At 37.5% G+C, this 19,874-nt stretch overlaps 1 protein-coding gene across 3 annotated transcripts in view; it reads right to left on the bottom strand.

Moving 5' to 3' along the window:
* Positions 1 to 19,874, bottom strand: part of ALMS1 (ALMS1 centrosome and basal body associated protein) — a 221,667-nt gene that overhangs the window by 70,500 nt on the left and 131,293 nt on the right. For all 3 annotated transcript variants that reach the window (XM_043603693.1, XM_043603694.1, XM_043603695.1), the window contains 4 exons: positions 18,540 to 18,781; positions 14,799 to 14,924; positions 6,458 to 6,628; positions 3,493 to 3,630 (listed from right to left, as the gene is read on the bottom strand). In XM_043603693.1, the coding sequence (XP_043459628.1) occupies positions 3,493 to 3,630; positions 6,458 to 6,628; positions 14,799 to 14,924; positions 18,540 to 18,781 (677 nt within the window). The remainder of the gene's footprint in view (positions 1 to 3,492; positions 3,631 to 6,457; positions 6,629 to 14,798; positions 14,925 to 18,539; positions 18,782 to 19,874) is intronic.

Genomic DNA, 19,874 nt, shown 5'->3' with positions numbered 1-19,874 from the left:
AAAAGACCATTTAGAAATGTGTTTAGAAACTCTTAATCCAGGGGCGCCTGGGTGGCTCAGTCGGTTGAGCATCCGACTTCGGCTCAGGTCATGATCTTACGGTTCGTGAGTTCGAGCCCCGCGTCGGGCTCTGTGCTGACAGCTCAGAGCCTGGAGCCCATTTCAGATTCTGTGTCTCCCTCTCTCTCTGCCCCTCCCCTGTTCATGCTCTGTCTCTCTCTGTCTCAAAAATAAACATTAAAAAAAAAATTAAAAAAAAAAAGAAACTCTTAATCCAAACTGGAGTTTAAAAATGTACAAAAACAACTGTCATACAAAATAAGAGAATCATAGCATAAGAGAAAGACAGATAAAGAAATATATGTACTCAAAGGAAGAGAAACTACCTCTAGCTAGGAGGATCACGAAAGAACTCTAAAATAAAATACTGATTTGGGAATGTGTTAGAATACACATTGAGATAGAAAAAGAAAGGCATTGTAGGCAAAGGTAACTACATATAAAAACAATAAAGTCAGGAAAGCAACTGAACATCTAAGAAATAGAGCAAGTATATGGTTTATTTGAGTATACAATTTATAAAGAAAAGAGGTGTCTGAAAAGTTGTTTGGTAGTTGATTATACTGTTCTGAAAGACTGTGGTAAAAGGGTTTAGATTTTACTCTTAAGGACAATGAAAACTTTTTGATTATGAGATTAACGTGATCTATTTCTGGAACATTCATTTAGCAACAGCAAAAGGGGGGGTAAAATTTTGAAGCGTTGCCCAGAACACAACATAACTTGTGAAAAAAAGCAATACACAAAAAGAGAAGTGGCTAATTATGCTCCAAAATGTTTCTATTTACAGTCGTGGCAGAGACTACCAGCTGTCCTCTGAAATCCATTTTCCTTTCCTCCAAAATAAATCGCTGACAACAGAGTGGCAAGGCTCGGTGGATCTTGTGTCCTTCATATTCCTCCCAGTAAGTGCCTTCATGAGCACAAAATCCATCTGCAGCCATATACTGGTTTAGAATCCGAGGCAGAAGCAATTGCAGGCAACCAGTGTCCCTAGTCCTGTCCCTAGGTTACTAAAGAGCAGCCCTAGCCATCAGCCCTTGGAAACAATTCTGAAAAGGAACTGGCATCAAAACAGAAAAACAATGGGCTTTGGAAGATTTTGATTTGGCCGCCTGCTGGGTAAAAGAAACTTTCCCTAAATGTTTATCTGGGGAAAGAAAAAGCAAGTTTATCCTGGCTCTTGAAGTATTATTTAAAGCTCAACTGAAGAAATAAGAGGTAAGCATCAGTTGAGAAGTACAAATCCAATCCCACCTTAGATATCCAAGTATTTTCAGACTATATGGTTACTCCCATGATGCCACCAGATTTTACCTAATTCTAGAATATGTACCCCTTGGACTTGTCTATGGAGAACCTCATGAACTGTCAGTCTGATGAGCAGAGGACTGCAACTCTTAGACCACAGGATTCGCAAATGCCCTGTCTTACCATAGTTTAAAGAGAGTTTTCATGGAGACATTAAACCAGAGAACCTGCTCCTTAAATGAACTGAGAATTTAAGATTACGGTATATTATGGTATATGGCCTCATCCTCCAGAACCACCCACTGCGGCACCATGGACTACTTGCCCCCTGAGATGATTAAAGGCTGAATGCATGCTGAGAAGGTGAATCTCTGGAGCCCTGGGGTTCTTTGCTATAAATTTCTAGTTGGGAAGCCTCCTGCTGAGACAAACACATACCAAGAGATCTATAAAAAAACAACAACCCATGAGCTGAATTCACATTCCCTGACTTTGTACCAGGGGGAGTCAGGGACTTCTTTTCTAGGTAAAGCATAACCCTAGCCAAAGCCTGATTCTCAAAAAAGTACCTGAACACTCCTGGATCACAGCAAATTCATCAAAACCATCTAGTAGCCAGAAAAAGCAAAGATTCAACTTTGAATCTTTCCATCTTAAGAACCTTACAGGGAAGAGTGCCTGAGTGGCTCAGCCGGTAGAACATGTGACTCTTGATTTCAGGTTTGTAAATTCAAGCCCCACACTGGGTGTAGAGATTACTTTAAAAAAAAAAAAAAAAAAAAAAAAAAAAAAGGAACCTCTCAGGGAGAGAAATCCCTATGATGCCAGGGCTGCTGTAGAATCTGTAAAGAACCAGCTACTGGCATTCATCTTATTGCTGACTGCCTGCCTCCAATCTAGAGCATTACAGATTTTTTTTTTTTTTTTTTTTTTGCTGAGCAGGTAGTACTTTGGTCTCCTATTCAGAAAGTTTTACTTCAGTAAAGATGACACTCTGAAATGAAAGAAGCCACAAGACCTGTGCTAACTTCACTGGTTTCATAATATGGGGGCAAGGTTGAATTGCAGCTACCCCAAGCCTGTTTTGAGTAAGGCGTCCTTGTGGAAGATGAAGTCAGGGTCTGGCTATGGGAAAGTGACTGCTTTGTTCTTACGTGATCACTTAAAGAGCTGTGCAATAACCTTCCAAGTACCTGAGAGGCTGTGTGTATCTTACTGGGTGGCCAAGTCTGGAAAAGCTTCAGAATGAACATGTGATTCTTTTTTTAAAATGCTAAAATGAAGATTTTTGTTTTTGTTTTTGTTTTTTAAAATAGAAACTTGGTTTAATTGGGCATATGGTTACCAGAATAAAGATTATATTTCCCAGCCACCCTGGCAACACAGCTTGATGTGAGCGTGTGACTAAGTCTGGCCAATAGAATAGAAGGGGAATGAATGGTACATGTAACTTTTGAGAAATATTTAAAAGAAGGAATATATTTTTTTCTTTTCGTTTCTTCCTTTCTGTTTTCTGTTGGCTGGAATATGGGCCTGATGGCTACCATATGAGAATGGAGGCTAAAAGTGTTGGAACAACAGGAGAGACAGAGCTTTGTTCCTTGATACAGTGGAGTACCAGGTCATCCATGGATGTCTATATCTGGATGTTTACAAGAAAGAGAAAAAATTCCCTGTGTTCTTTTAAGCCAATGCTATTTTGTTTTTGTTTTCATCTCTCAGAGCCAAAATGAATCCTAACTTAAACACACTATTATAGGCATTTTTAATTAGCATAATCCCATTGAACTAAAATAACAGGATAGGTAGTTAGAAGTAAACAAGCTGAATTCCTAAACAATAAAAGGCTTATGTACAACAATGGTATTAGAGAGTGAGCATCTCCTAGAACTAATTTTTTTTTTATCAGTAAAGTTTTTAAAAGTCCATTAAGTGAATTTCTGGCAATGAGATTAACTTGTGTACTATCTTTCCAAAGTTCTCCAGAAATGTCTTAAAGAGCTTTAAAAATGTTAATTTCACCAGTTAATCTATACCAAAAACTTGCAGCTAATATCCTATTTCCCATATGAGCAACACAGAGAAAAGCTGAAGACAGCAAGGGAATAGAGAATACTTGGCTGTTTATACTCATTTTAGAAGGCTAGAAGAAAATAATATGCAGATAATCCAGTTAGTTACCTGCCGTGGCTGTCTCCAAGAATTCTTTCTCTTCAGGTTGGGCAGCCTTAGCCACCGCCTTTTTACTGTAGATCTCCTTTTTCTGGTTTTTGTCTGAAAGGCTCTCATCCCCACTGACAGAAACTTGAACTTCGGCATCTGGAATAATGACATCATGTGAAAAGACAACAGGACAAAGGAAAAGACAATAAACACAATAGGCAAGTAACCCCCCACTCAAAAAAATAAGCCTCAAACAAAAACCCAAACCTCTTCATACATCAAGAAAAAAAGCATCTCCTAGGCCCCACCATATAAAAGCTATGACAATTATGGTGGGTTTATAATATGAATTGGAAAGTTTTCCATATTTTTCTGTATACGACGATGGTTTAAGTAAAATACCATTTTAATTTTTTTTTTTTCAACGTTTATTTATTTTTGGGACAGAGAGAGACAGAGCATGAACGGGGGAGGGGCAGAGAGAGAGGGAGACACAGAATTGGAAACAGGCTCCAGGCTCTGAGCCATCAGCCCAGAGCCTGACGCAGGGCTCGAACTCACAGACCGCGAGATCGTGACCTGGCTGAAGTCGGACGCTTAACCGACTGCGCCACCCAGGTGCCCCGTAAAATACCATTTTAAATTAAATCTGTTCTTTGCTGATTTGACGCAACAGTTAAAAAAAAAAGATCAGGTATTTTTTCAAAGTAGAAAAGTAAATTTGAACTCCTCTTTTGAGTTCTTTGGTCTATTCCAAGTTTTTGTCACTTTGTTGAGGCAATTTTGATATTTCATACAATCCTAGAAAAGCATCTAGAAAAGCACCATTTAGATTTTATGTATAATACTCATATGATTTTTTAAGATCTCCTGAAATTATATCCTTTTAAAATTATCTAATACTTTCTACTTTCTTTCTTGGTCATACTTGCTAGAGATTTATCTATCTTATTGGTCTTTTTTAATCAGCTCTTTTCTTTTTTATTATATGAGAAAACCCAAGTATAAAACAGTATTACTAAATATATTAAAATCACCAATGCAACAACTAGGATAACAGTCATCATACAGTTAATAACGTTTATATATTTTTTAAACTATTTTATTTTTAAATGTTTATTTTTTAGAGAAAGAGAGAGGGAGGGAGGAGAGAGCAGACAGAGAGAGAGAATCCCACCTGGGTGTTCTACACTGTCAGTGTAGAGCCCCACATGGGGCTTGAACCCACAAACCATGAGATCATGACCTGAGCCAAAACCAAGAGTCAGATACTTAACCAACTAAGCTACCAGGTGCCCCACTTTATTTTAGAGAGAGACAGTACGCATGAGTGGGCTCTGAAAGGGGTGGGGGGGGGGGTGGAGAGAGGAGAGAGAGAGAGAGAGAGAGAGAGAGAGAGAGAGAATCTTAGGCAAGCTCCATGTTCACCGCAGAGTCAAATGTGGGGTTCGATCCCATGACCCTGGGATCATGACCTGAGCCAAAATCAAGAGTTGGATGCTCAACCAAATGAACCAACCAGGTACTCCAAGGTTATATGTTTTTACAATGGGCTGAAAAGAGATACATCTCTTATTGCTAAGTATGGATATTTTTCAACAACAACAACAACAAAATCAGAAAAGCAGTGGACATTACTAAAGACATAACATAATGTGTCTCCCAAAGAGCTTAAGAAATGAAATATTACAGATATGATTTCCTGTTGTAAAGCCTTAGTGATACCATTCTCTGCCTTTTCAGCAGAAACCTTTAGGCTGAATTTAGAGTTTATCAATCTCTGATGTTTCTGATGTTTTTACTATATTGCATGTATTATCCACAATACACGGGGCCCCCTTGGTGGCTCAGTTGGTTAAGTGTCTGACTTCAGCTAAGGTCATGATCTAGTGGTTCAAGAGTTCGAGCCCCATATCGGGCTCTCTGCTGTCAGAGTGGAGCCTGCTTTGGATCGTCTGTCACCCTCTCTCTTCCTCTCTCCTGCTTGCTCGTGAGCACACAACGTGCATGCGCCCTCTCTCTCTCAAAAATAAACATTAAAACAAATAAGCAAACAAAAAAACAAAACATGCCCAAACTGGAACATAGAACTACCCTATGCTTAAAATCTGCCCTGGGATCAGTAGCACCTATTTGGCTAATAGCTATGCACAGGAATAAAAAACTGTAAATGGAACAAAGCAACACAGTTACACATGTAGAATTTTTAGTGGCCCCTGGAGTCTCCATTTAATAAATACTACCATGTATCAACTAAAGAAGTATAGTACCAAGGATGCGGAGGAAAAAAAAATCAAGCAGGTCCCTAAATATTAAAAGCTCTTATAAAATAGTAAGGCCTTTATCTGGGGATAAAATTGAAAATTCAAATAGCCACAGTGACCAGACAGATAAGGTAGATGAATGAAGCAGACTGGCTCTGAGAAGTGGAGAATTAAAGTAAACAGGAGAATGTACATCTTCTCTGCAAGTAACAGCCATGACTCAGGGGCAGGTGATCATTGCCATGAAGGAATGCAAGCTGAGGGCAACCAGATATTCTGATTTTTCCAGGGAAGACCTAAATCTTATTTTTAAATGTCAGCAGCAAAATGAAAAGAAAATTTAAAATACCATGTGAGCCATATACTTCCAACCTATGAAAATATTAGTTTGTACCATCTGACAGATAAATTCATGAGGCAAATTTAATCAAGATTTTCTGGATTTCAGTTTGTAAAATATACCTGATTGGATATTTTTTTATTCCAAAAGTTGCAATCTATTTTATTTCCCACAGTGAAAATACAGCTTATAGTTTTAAGAAGCCTGTGAAGCATTTTGAAAGATTTCATAAATATTTTACCTTCTTATACACACCCAATAAAACAGCTAACAGAAAAGTTTGCATAACACCAGAAATAAGATGAAGACTGGAAAATATTCTCATTTTGGATGACCAGGGGAAAAAAGGCCACAAAATATAAAAAGTGAATACAGTTACCTGCATTATCTCTCTGAGGGGGGCTTTTCCCCACTGAGAAGGATGGCTTAGCCACGGCCCTCTTACTGTAGATCCCCTCTTTATGTTTAGTGTCAGCAGGGATGGACAGGTCATCATCCCTGGTGCCTAGCACCTCAGCTGGGAAGTCTGGAGCGATGGCATCATTGGATCCTACAGCAAAGTGGGAAAGTAGTACAATTAACAAATATATAGACATGAAGTTGAACAGAGACAAAAAACTTACCTCTTAAACCGCTTCTATTAAAAAGATACAATAGGAGTGTTGCAGTGTGATCAGGAGGGGATGTCAGACATGTACAATAAATTGCAACAATATAAGGTGGAGAAGCAAATGACAGAAGATATATAGAGTATCAGTTCAGAAGAGAGACAATTTCCAGACAGGAAGATTTTCAAAGAGAGGAGAATATTATAGACTGTAACCTGAAAAATAAGTAGGCTTTTTGAAATATGCAAAGGAAGGAAGAAAGACATTTTAGGCAGAGGTGAAACATGAGCAAAGACAAGAAGGCAGGAAAGCAAAGAGTATATAAGAACCACAGTCACTTTGGGGTCAGGCCAGATCATACAATATATTAAAGAAAATGGTGGGAAATATTAAAACATAATTGTTTGGGACAAAATTCAGCAGGGTATGGAATCCCAAGCTAAAGAGTACAAATTGTACTCTTTGTATATGAAATGCAACATCATTGTACATTTCTAATAAAGGGAAAATGCAATCAGCTATGTTTTAGGAAGATTAATCTGATGATTAATACAAGATAGAAAACATTCAAAGGAAAATCTTGTGTGATAAATACAAGACTTGAAGGTAATTTTTATTTTTTTAAAATACATTTCAATATTCCCATGTCCACTGGTAAGAGAAGTTCATTGATGCCACAAAAAAGAGGTGAAGAATATCTCTGGACATATGAGAGTTTTTAGCAAGTAGAACAGGATCTTCTATAAAAATGTTTTTTTCTTTCTAATCTGGGATTCTGCACTTCATGCATTTTCTGAGTACCTAAAATATATATGCCAGTAAGAGATGAGAAAGCAGTCTCATTAGTACGGTGCAAATATAAGTAAGTCATGAGGATTTTTTAAGGATAGATTGCAAGGACCCTACTAAGTCTTCTGGGTCATATGTACAGATTAAATTACGCTTTTCTCAGCTTCTGTGGCATCACTTTCTTTTATTTGTTCCCCATGTCTCTTGCAAATCCTTAGTATCCCTACTACTACCAAATCTCTCAATGCTGGAGTTCCTCAAGGGGTCAGAACTCTTCTCTTCCGGAGTGAACTCATCAGTTACCAATGGATGGAATACTATCTATCTACATGCTGATGACCAACAAATATATATCTCTGGCTGGGACCTTTCTTCTGAGCTTCAGATTCTAGCATTCAGGACATAGCTAGCCCTTACAGCATCTTTTGAAGAAATTAGAAAAAGGTGTCCCTTCCTTAATTAAAAAATTAAGATATTATATTTTATGGCATAATGTAACAATTGCACATGGGATCATTCTCCTCAAAAATACTTCCAGATACCAGACAACATACAACACCAGCAGCAAGCACATGCATACTCTTCAGCACCACCCTTGGTTCTCCAAGAAAGGTGACTGTGTCAGGTTCACTCACAGTCAGGTAGTCCTGGAAAGCAGTGGGTAGATGAGCAAGACAATCAACTCAGTGGAGCTGACAGCAGTTAAAAGACAGTGTAGCCTGATGCATGTGTGTATGCCAACAAGCGTATGTGCACTTGTATTTTCTGGCATCCACGCACAGCTGCAGGGTGTGTAAGTATAGATTTTTGTCTGGGGCAGGAAGAGAATTAACACTGCTCCAGAACTCAAACGTTCAGGTCCACCTGTGTATTTTCATAAAAAATACTGTATGTCTGTCTATATGATGTGAACAGTGCCACCTTCTACCCGGCACCCTTACAAACAACCTTAAATGTGTAAACCAACTCAACAGTCAATAGCCTTCTAACTACTGCTGTCCTTGCTTCCACTTCTAGAGTTGGCTCCCTGTCTTCTGACCCATGAAGTGATAAATTTTATCTAGCAGCCAAATAAATCTTACAAATGTAAATGAAACCACAGTTGCCTACCAGAATAAAATTCAAATGTTTTAATATGGTTTACAAGACCCTGCATGATCATGGACTTACCTATCTAACCATATCTAGTCACTATTCTGCTCTAACCACACTAAATTCTCATCTGTCAAATGCATCCAACTCTCTCCTCTTTCAGGAGTTTTTCCCAGACTGCTCCCTCTGGGCAGAACACTGTCATTCCCCACTCTCTGACCACTTAACCTTCCTTTACCCTCTAAATCTTGTCTCTCAAGTTTTTTCCTTGGAAAGGCTTTCACGAGCTCCTAAAACTCTGTTCCAATTATTCTCTTCCAATTCTACTTTATTTTCTTAACACTTATTATTTGTAATTATGTACTTATTTGTGGTCTATTTATTTACTAACTATAACAACATTCCACACACTCCACAATCTTACGGAGCATGTTCATTCTGCACACTACTGTAAATGTAGCACCTAGTATAGTATCTGGCAGGAACACGGTAAGAGCTTTAATAATTTTTAGTTGAATAAAAAAAAATGAATGTGAACTGAAAGCTTTTTGTCACCTTAAGAAAAAAAACAAAAAACCAACTTTGGTTATACATGCTTTGGAATGAACACATACTGGGACTGCAATGTACATAGTTTCTTATCTATTTTTTTCACTCAATTCAAGATAAATTTTAAATGGAATTTAGAGTTTAAAGTTAGCATATAAGATGAAAAACCATACAGGGTGGAAATCACTCTGGAGGGTTCCTTAAGGCACTATGTTGAAACTGACATTCTGTCTGTTCAACGAATCCACCAGAGTGCACTTTTCCCTCCTGGCTTGCAACAAATCACTGTGCCTGCTTCTGAGCACCTGATGAAGTAAGTATCCGGCCACATTGTTCCCATCTCCCATTTCAAATTCCATCATGATTAATATGTTCATTAAGTGTAGACCATGCACAAGTTCCTGGTGTTAAGTCCTACAGACTGAAAAAACTTAAGAAGTTAAAAGTTAAGCCCCTCTGGTTTTATCTTTTTAAAAAAAATTTTTAATGTTTATTTTTGAGAGAGAGAGAGAGCACGTGAGGAGAGAAGGGGCAGAGAGAGGCTGGGGGGGGGGGGGGGGAGGGGACACACAATCTGAAGCAGGCTCCAGGCTTTAAGCTGTCAGCACAGAGCCTGACACGGGGCTCAAACTCACGAACTGTGAAATCATGACCTGAGCCGAGGCAGGATGCTTAACTGACTGAGCCACCCAGGCGTCCCTAGCCCCTCTGGTTTTCAAAGCCAAATATTATGGGGATTTATCTTCCCAGTGCAGGTCCCCTGTGCCAGGGGTGCCTGGTGTGGAATCTGTTCTTTTCCTTTCTCTGTGCTTGTGGTGTCCCTTCCTCTCATGGTCAGTCTTGTAGATCAGTTTGGTCCCTGATTCTCTCTGCTCTTCCTGCCATTTTTCTTGTGACCTCTTCACTACAATTAGCTGTGGAGCATCTGCTCTGCCAGTCTTTGGGTCGTTTTCTGGGTTATTTACACTGATGTAAATGTTATCAAGGTGTATCTGTGAGATGAGGTGAGTAGGATCCTCCTACTCTGCCATCTTGCCTGGCAACTCCCTACCCCTCCCTTTTAAAAAATTGAGATATAGGGGTGTCTGGGTGGCTCAGTTGATTAAGCATCCAACTCTTGATTCTGGATCAGGTCATGATCTCATGGTTAGTGAGATCAAGCCTTGTGCATGGTTTGTGAGATCAAGCCATAATACAGAGCCTGACAGTGCAGAACCTGCTTGGGATTCCTGCTCTGCCTCTCTGCCCCTCCAGCTCATGTGCTCTCTTTTTCTCAAAATAAACATTTAAAGAATAAATTAAAAATAGGGGTGCCTGGGTGGCTCAGTTGGTTGAGTATCCAACTTTGGCTCAGGTCATGATCTTGTGGTTCCTGGGTTCGTGCCCTGCATGGGGCTCTGTTCAGGATACAATATAGTAATTCAACACTTCCATATGTTACCCAGTGCTCATCACAACAAGTGCACTCCCCATCACCTATTTAACCCATCCCCCCACCCTTTTCCCCTCTGGTAACCATCAGTTTGTTCTCTAGTTAAGAGTCTGTTTCTTGATTTGCCTCTCTCTCTTCTTCTTCCCTTTGCTCATTTGTTTTGTTTCTTAATTTCCACATAAATGAAATCATATGGTATTTGTCTTTCTCTGACTTATTTTGCTTAGCATAATACTCTCTAGCTCCATCCATGTCATTTCAAATGACAAGATTTCATTCTCTTTTATGGCTGAGTAATGTTCCATTGTATATATGTATATATATACATCCTCTTCTTTATCCATTCATCAAATGATGGACACTGGGACTGTTTCCACAATTTGGCTATGGTAGATAGTACTGGTGTAGATACACCAGGACGCATATGCATGTGTAACTTTGAGTTAGTATTTTTGTATATTTTGGGTAAACACTCAGTAGTGCAATTACTAGATCATAGAGTAGTTCTATTTTTCACTTTCTGAGGCACCTCCATATGGTTTTCCAGAGTGACTACACCAGTTTGCATTCTCACCAAATGTGCATGAGGGTTCACCTTTCTCCACATCCTTGACAACACCTGTTGTTTCTTGTGTTGTTGATTTTAGCTATTCTAACAGGTGTGATGTGATCTCTCATTGTAGTTCTGATTTGCATTTCCCTCATAATCAATGACATTGAGCATCTTTTCATGTATCTGTTTGCTATCTGGATGTCTTCTTTGGAAAAATGTCTAACTCATATATTCTGCCCATTTTTATTTTTTAGTTTTTGAGAGAGAGAGAACATGAGTGGGGGGAGGTATAGTGCCCATTTTTTAACTGGATTAGTCATTATTAAGGTAATGGGTTTTATAAGTTCTTTATATATTTTGGATACTAACCCTTTATCATATGTCATTTGCAAATATCTTCTCCTATTCCATAGGTTGCCTTTTAGCTTTATTGATTGTTTCCTTCCCTGTGCAGAAGTTTTCTATTTTGACAAAGTCCCAATAGTTTATTTTTGAATTTGTTTCCCTTGTCTCAGGAGACATATCTAGAAAGAAAGTGCTATAACTGAAGTCAAAGAATTTACTGCCTGTGTTCTTATCTAGGAATTATGGTTTCACGCCTCACATTTAGGTCTTTAATCTATTTTGACTTTATCTTTGTGTATGGTGCAAGAAAGTGGTCCAGTTTCGTTCTTTTGTATGCTGTCCAGTTTTCCCAACACCATTGTTGAACAGACTGTCTTTTTTCCACTGGATATTCTTTCCTGCTTTGTTGAAGATTAACTGACCACATAACTGTGGGTTCATTTCTGGGTTTTCTATTCTGTTCCACTGATCTATGGGTTTATTTTTGTGCTAGGACCATACTGCTTTGATTACTATCGCTTTGTAATATAATTTGAAGTCTGGAATTGTGATGTCTCCAGTTTTTTCTTTTTCAAGGTTGCTTTGGCTATTCGGGGGTCTTTTGTGGTTCCATATAAATTTTAGGATTGTTTGTTTAAGCTCTGTGAAAAATGCTGTGGGTATTTTCAGAAGCATTGCATTAAATGTGTAGACTGCTTTGGGTAGTATAGACATTTTAACAATATTTGTTCTTTCAATCCATGAGCATGGAATGTCTTTCCATTTCTTTGTGTCATCTTTAATTTCGTTCATCAGTATTCTATATTTTTCAGAGTACAGGTCTTTCATCTCTTTGGTTAGGTTTATTCCTAGGTATTTTACTGTTTTTGGTGCAACTGTAAATGAGACTGCTTCCTTAATTTCTTTCTGCTGCTTCATTATTGGTGTATAGAAATTCAACAATTTCTGAGTGTTGATTTTGTATCCTGCAACTTTACTGAATTCATTTATCAGTTCTAGCAGTTTTTTGGTGGGGCCTTTTGGGTTTTCTATATATAGTATCACATCATCTGCAAACAGTGAACGTTTTACTTCTTCCTTGGTGATTTGGATGCCTTTTACTTCTTTTAGTTGTCTGATTGCTATGACTAGGACTTCCAATAGTATGTTGAATATAAGTGGTGAGAGTGGAAAGCCCTGTCTTATTCCTAACCCTAGAGGAAAAGCCCTCTGTTTTTCCCCACTTAGGATGATGCTAACTGCATTTTTCATATACGGCTTTTATTATGTTGAGGTATGCTTAATCTAAACTTACTTTATTGAGGGTTTTTTTTTAAAAATCATGAATGGATGTTGTACTTTATCAAATGCTTTCTGTGTATCCATTGAAAAAGATCAGATGTACTGTGTTGATTCATTTGAAAATACTGAACCATCCTTGCAACCCAGGAATAAATCCCCGCTAAGTGTGTTTTTATTTTTATTATTTTACTTTTTATTTATTATTATTATTATTATTATTATTTTATAAGACAGTGCATGAGCAGGGGAGAGGGGCAGAGGGGGTAGAGAGAATCTAAAGCAGGCTCCATGCTCAGCACAAAGCAAGATGCAGGACTCGATCCCACTACCCTGGGATCATGATCCAAGCTAAACTCAAGAGTCAGATGCTCAATTGACTGAGCCACCTAGGTGCCCCAAGTGTTATAGCCTTGCATATAGTGAAAATTTCTTCCAGTCTCTGATTATAGGCTTAATTAATAATTAATCTTAACATTTGGTAATAAGAGCATTTTTGTTGGTCTTTTTTTTTTTTTTTAAGTAGCATCATAGTGGGGAATTAGAAGCAGTTATACCAGGTGCTTTTAGTTACCGTTAGATACTTGTTTGGTCCTCTTAAAGTTAACTAAAAAATATGCCTAAGACTAGGGAAAACTCGTCATGTACAATTCTTATACATATAAAGATGTCTATTGGCAAATTGTGAAAAAAAAAGTTTATATCTGAACTGAACCAAGTCATCTCAAAATGTTATCCCATCAATCCAAACCCCACACCACACCAATTCAGTATCCTTATCTTAAAATCCCCACAGGAAATATTTACTGAGTTCCTGCATGGGGTGCTACTCATCTTCTAAATCTGCAATTTGCCGGTGGCGATCTCACAAGGGTGCTGTGGGCTATTTTAAAACTCTACAGAAACAACACTAATACCTGGTATCTAGTGTACACTACATAAACTACTAGCTCAAAGTACTTTTGATTTTCAATATTAGGGGCGCCTGGGAGGCTCAGTTGGTTAAGCATCTGACTCTTGATTTTGGCTCTGGTCATAATCTCACGGTTTGTGGGTTTGAACCCCATGTCAGGCTCTATGCTGGTATGCGGAACCTGCTTGGGATTCTTTCTTTCTTTCCCTCTCTCTCTGCCCCCTCCCCGCCGCCGCCCCCCCCCCCCCCGGCTCATGCTCTTTCACAACACAAATAAACATTAAATTTCAATATTAGATAATGCCATATTCCTTTCAATGATGTTGTATCTTTGCAAAGCTAGATTTTTGGGTTTCTATAGTAAAAGCAGCAAATAACTGTGGCTGTGTTCAATTTCATATCAAGGTTTGAAAAGTTGTGGGGCGCCTGGGTGGCGCAGTCGGTTAAGCGTCCGACTTCAGCCAGGTCACGATCTCGCGGTCCGTGAGTTCGAGCCCCGCGTCGGGCTCTGGCCTGATGGCTCAGAGCCTGGAGCCTGTTTCCGATTCTGTGTCTCCCTCTCTCTCTGCCCCTCCCCCATTCATGCTCTGTCTCTCTCTGTCCCCAAAATAAATAAAAAACATTGAAAAAAAAAATTAAAAAAAAAAAAAAAAAAAGAAAAGTTGTACAAGTGTTCTAATAGCTGCACATATCTCATTAGTAAATAACTGTGGTTATTTATGAACAAAGTAAAATATTTTCTTTCAAAACCCAAAACCAAAAGGAAATACCTAATATTTTTATTAAGTTGCTAAATCAAAACAGCAAATATTTATGTCCTAATAAACTTATAGCTGTTTCTAAAAATACTTCTTGTTTTTACATGCATTCCATATAATAATGAGAAAAAAAAAATCACCAAAACACTAAGGGCACTGTGAACAGAGAAAATTTGGAAACCTTTGTCTGAAAAGGAGTCCACTAAACCAAACAAACAATTATCCATACAATTTTCTTCATTAAATACATCTTGCCAAATAACTTACTCTGGCTCATGAAAAGCTCCATATTTCATTAAAGGCTTAAATATCACTGAATTTTCACATGTCATTCTAGAATTAACCAGCTAAACCACAAATAAAATTTCAAAAAATAAAAATTTGATTAATTTATGCAGATTACCTGAGTGAGAGCTCTCAATGGTGGTATCTGATCTGGAATCCAGATAAGAAGGAATCTGTTTTAATTGTGGAACATAGTACATCCTGGTACTACCAGGAGGCTTATATGGCAACAGTGAAGGCTGGGCTAAGGAGATAAAGATGAGAACAATTAATAAGAAGATTTGTTAAAATTCATTAAACAAATATTGAGTGCCTTTAATGTGCCATGCAGTGTACAAGATTTGTGGCATATGTCAGGGCACCCGGCTGGCTCAGTTGGAAGAACATGCAACTCTTGATCTCAGGGTTGTGAGTTTGAGCTCCATACTGGGTGTAGAGATGACCTAAAAAAATAAACTTTAGGTCTGCCTGGGTGGCTCAGTTGGTTGAGTGTCTGATTCTTGATTTTGGCTCAGATCATGATCCCAAGGTCATAGGATTGAGTCTCGTGTTGGGCTCCACACAGAGCATGCAGCCTGCTCAAGATTCCCCCCACCCCTGCCACTTGTGCTCGTTCTCTTTAAAAATAAACAAACAAATAAACTTTAAAAAAAAAAAGGATTCTTGGCATATAGGAACTAAAACAAAAAATCTCTGCCTTCAAGAAGAGCTAGCATTCTAGAGGAAGGAGATATACAGTAATAACACATTAAATAAGTAAATTATTTATTATTTTAATTAATTATAAGTTACATGAAAAAGAAATTAGAAAATGCTGAGGATTATTAGTAGGACTACTAGGGAAACCAGGGCAAGATGCAGTTTAAAGAGTGGTAGGGGGGCGCCTGGGTGGCTCAGTCGGTTAAGCGTCCGACTTTGGCTCAGGTCATGATCTCGCAGTCCGTGAGTTCGAGCCCCTCCTCGGCTCTGTGCTTACAGCTCAGAGACTGGAGCCTGCTTCGAATTCTGTGTCTCCCTCTCTCTCTGACCCTCCCCCATTCATGCTCTATCTCTCTCGGTCTCAAAAATAAATAAACATTAAAAAAAAATTTAAAAAAATAGAGTGGTAGGGGTAGGTCTCATTGAGATCAGTTTTTTAGCAATCTAGTCCATGTACAGATGGCTCTAACTAAAACCCACTTTATCTTATATTGAACCCCAAATTGTTAACCCCTTACTACTGATCTTATGGTCTTATTCTGTCCCCCAGAGCCATAGAAAATAAGTCTAATTCCCTTCTATGTGAAAGATCTCCAAAATAAATTTCTTCTTTTCAAAATAAAGTTTCAATTATAGAAGTATAAATTCCCAATTTTAAGAAAATACATAAAAATTGGTATAGTTTTGTTGTTGTTAGTTAATTTTAGCTATTTGGTGGGTGTGTAATGGCATATCATTATGGTAAACATTTGCATTTCCCCAGTAATTATGTTTAGAATCTTTTCATGTGATTATTGCCATAAAATTTAAACTAGTAGGAATAATAGTGAATTTATTAGCACGGTCACTGTGCACAACATTGGTATTAAAAAACACAATTGTGTTTCTATACACCAGCAAAACCACATAGGAAAAATACTACATACAGTGTCATGAAAGAAAAATACAATATCAAATATCTAATGAATAAATGTAAATAAAGAAAATAATGGTTGCTGTTGGGAAAGAATAAAAAGACTGGAGAAGAGTAAAGAAGAAAGTTCAACTATAAAATAAATTTCTTCAAAAAATTTGAAAACAAACGAAATATAAACATATAGTATATTATTCTGAATTTTAAAATTGAGAATAGTGACCACACAGTCATGTGTTTAACATACAATTCTTTGAAATTTAAAATGTTTTCATACAAAAAAACCCCCATCAAGTTTTACTTTTAAATCCACAGTATTAAACATAATATTTTATTAGTAATCCAAGAATATTAATCCTTTAAAGGAATCCTTCCAGGTCCTGTATACAAAGGTAAAACCATAAATTATGGTCTCTATATAAATGTATGCATTTGATGTGAGCAAAGTTTAAACCACACTCTCACAGTTGGATTTCCCCTCTTGTGCTTCTCCCACCACCATGAGAACATAACCACCACCACGAGAAATATTGTCTCATTAGCCTTGGTTTCAGAACAAGGCATATGGAACAGACCCAAACCATTTCTGTAGCCTAAAGCCAAACTCCAATTGACCCACAAAGCCATGAGTGAAAAAAGCAAATGTTTATTGTTATAAAGCACTGAGATTTTCAAGGTTGTTTAATAGTATCACTGTAGTACTAGGTAACTGATATAGACAGAAAGGTGTTCTTTGTGATATTTATTAAACTGTAGATTTGGGGGCATTTTTTTCACAATGAAAATGTTTAAGAAGTATAACCATCTTAACATGTAAATGTACTTGTTGAAATTAAATCTACTGAAAGTTAAATGCTGAACCAAGAAATTCTCTTTATATATTTAGGTGTATCCCATCTTATCTACAGATAGATAACCTTTTTGCATAAGGAGAAAAACTTAAAGTAACATTTTGAGTAGACCTGTGCTAACTACTAAATACTTTAAAATTAGTAACTTAAAGTTCCCACCTCATTTGAGGGAAGAACAGAAACTTAATTGTTAATTTTCCTGTTATTGGTCTGAAAAAGGAAATAACACTCTAATTTGAATGTTATACAGTATAAGCACTATTGAAATATCACTGTGACAACGGCAATATGAACACTCTAAATGTAGACCTTATGGTAGAGACTGCTAGCTGTTCATCAAAATCCACTCTTCATCCTGAAAAACACAGCTAAACTATTCCTAGCTACGAGAAAATGATCTGAGCCACTTCTAGGCCTAGTACGTGTGCTTCTCTCTCTTTTTAAAGTTTATTTATTTATTTTGAGAGAGAAAGAGAGCAGAGGAGGGGCAGAGAAAGAGGGAGTGAGAGACTCCAAGCAAGCTCCACGCTGTCAGCGCAGAGCCTGACATAGGGCTTGAACCCGAACACCGTGAGAGCGTGACCTGAGCCAATCCATTGGGTTAGATGCTTAACCAACTGAGCCACCCAGGTGCCTCCACAAGTGCTTCTCTATGCTTTTTCTGTCCCTTCTAGCTGATTGTGGTGGTGAATCCAAGGTAACTGTGGGATCCATGTTTTGAAGACAGCAAGTCAACCTAGGTCCTTGGTCATTATTTTGTAAGAAACAGATTGGTATTGTATTTGTACTATTATATATTTTTGCTACTATTTAACATTGTATTATATGTAACATTTAATATAATACAAAATGCCAATAATTCACCTGCCAGCCTAAAACTAGACCTCCACAGTTTTTAAATTTTTATGAACTACTTGCATTATTATAAGTATCATGAGATAAAAATATGTCAATCGCAAGCAGCATGAGTTCCACATAAGTTTTTTTTTTTAAGTTTATTTATTTATTTTGAGGTGGGGGTAGTGGCATAGAGAGAGAGGGAGAGAGAGAATCCTAAGAAGGCTCTTCATTGCCAGCACAGAGCCCAATGTGGGGCTCGAACTCACGAACCATGAGATCATGACCTGAACCGAACCCAAGAGTCAGACACTTAACCAACTGAGCCACTCAGTCACACCAACTTCCACATAAGTTGTAACTCCACTAGAAATTAAGGCAAAAACATAATCACACTCTCTTCATAGCTGTGTAAATAAAAGATGGATAGAAGCGCTTGGATCCTAATGCATAAAACAAAAATTTCGTTTTCTCACTAGAAAGACCTCCTCACAAATTTCTGAGATCACTGCATATAAAAGTTGGTATAATGACCTAAAATGTAATCACATTCTCTTACCATCTGTGCCATGAGGATGAGTAATCTGTCGAACTGAAGATGATGACACAAACTTGACAGGAACTTTGTCCACGTTCTGGGTACTGGGCTCTGTACTTCCAAATCCATGATCTTCAGCATTAATAAAAATTTCAGATGAAAACGTGGTTTTTCCTGGACTTTCTGTTGTTATCTGAGTGACTGCATCAGATGATAATTTTCCAGAAAAGGCAGAAAATGGGGTCTTAATCTCCTCTGACGGTCTGAACAAAAAAGAGAAAGGACACAGCAGGTCATATCCATGGCTTATCAAATACTGTAATCTCTTTCCAAAGGTAGCTTCAAGGAATATTTTGTGGAGATACATCAACTTCAAATGGTTATTTCTACAGTACCCTTTGCCATCTGAGATACTTATAATCCAATTGTGCATGAGTTTACTTTTATTCATTTTAAAATCTACTTTAAACTTCAATTTAGAATACTATCATACAATTTAGCTGAGTAATAGTACTTTTCAGTTGAAGTAAAAATATATTCATTTCAAAAAATTACTAGAAGTCCACTATAAATTAAATGCATAGTGTACAAAAACAAACAAGAAATAACGACTTGCATGAAGAAGTTTATATGTTAGTGGGGGAACCAGAGATTTTCAAAATTGTAATTATGTATTATGATTTTAGAGAATTAATATTAAAACAGAATAAAGAAATTACTGAATAAACGCAAAATGAAAGAAGATAAATCTTGTTTACAGAATTCCAATAATATATGTAGATACTTCCCCATCCAAGGAGGTGAAGATTAATCTCTCCCTTCTCCTTTGAGTATGGGCTGGATTAAGCAACTGGACTCCAAAGAACAGAGTAATAAAAAGGGATAAATAGTAACTTTATAGTGTAGAAACCTAGCGAACACCATGGTGATGAAGGTTCATATCACCAATGTTATCATGTAGATGTCACATTCTCTATGCTATGATGTGAAGCAATGGGTATTTCCTTCTTACGGTATTCTTTGCCAAACTCCTAATTCAAGTCTAATCATGTGAAAAACATCAGCCAAACCCAGACTGAGGGACGTTCTACAAAATATCTAACCAATATTTGTCAAAACTGTCAAAATCATGAAAAAAAGGAAGGAATGAGGCACTGTCATTGAAAAGAGAGAACTAAAGAGACATGACAACTATCTAAAGGGAATTGTAAATACTGAACTGGGTCCTGGAACAAAAAAAAAAGCCATTAATGGAAAAAATATGAAATATAAATAAAGTTGGGAGTGTAGTTAATGGTAATGTACAAATGTTGCCTTCTTAATTTTGACAAATGTTCACAACCGTAATGTAGAATG

Source organism: Prionailurus bengalensis, chromosome A3 (genome assembly GCF_016509475.1).
Source record: "Prionailurus bengalensis isolate Pbe53 chromosome A3, Fcat_Pben_1.1_paternal_pri, whole genome shotgun sequence".
In the NCBI taxonomy this organism is placed as follows: Eukaryota; Metazoa; Chordata; class Mammalia; order Carnivora; family Felidae; genus Prionailurus; species Prionailurus bengalensis.
This window is presented reverse-complemented; position numbering and strand designations above follow the sequence as displayed.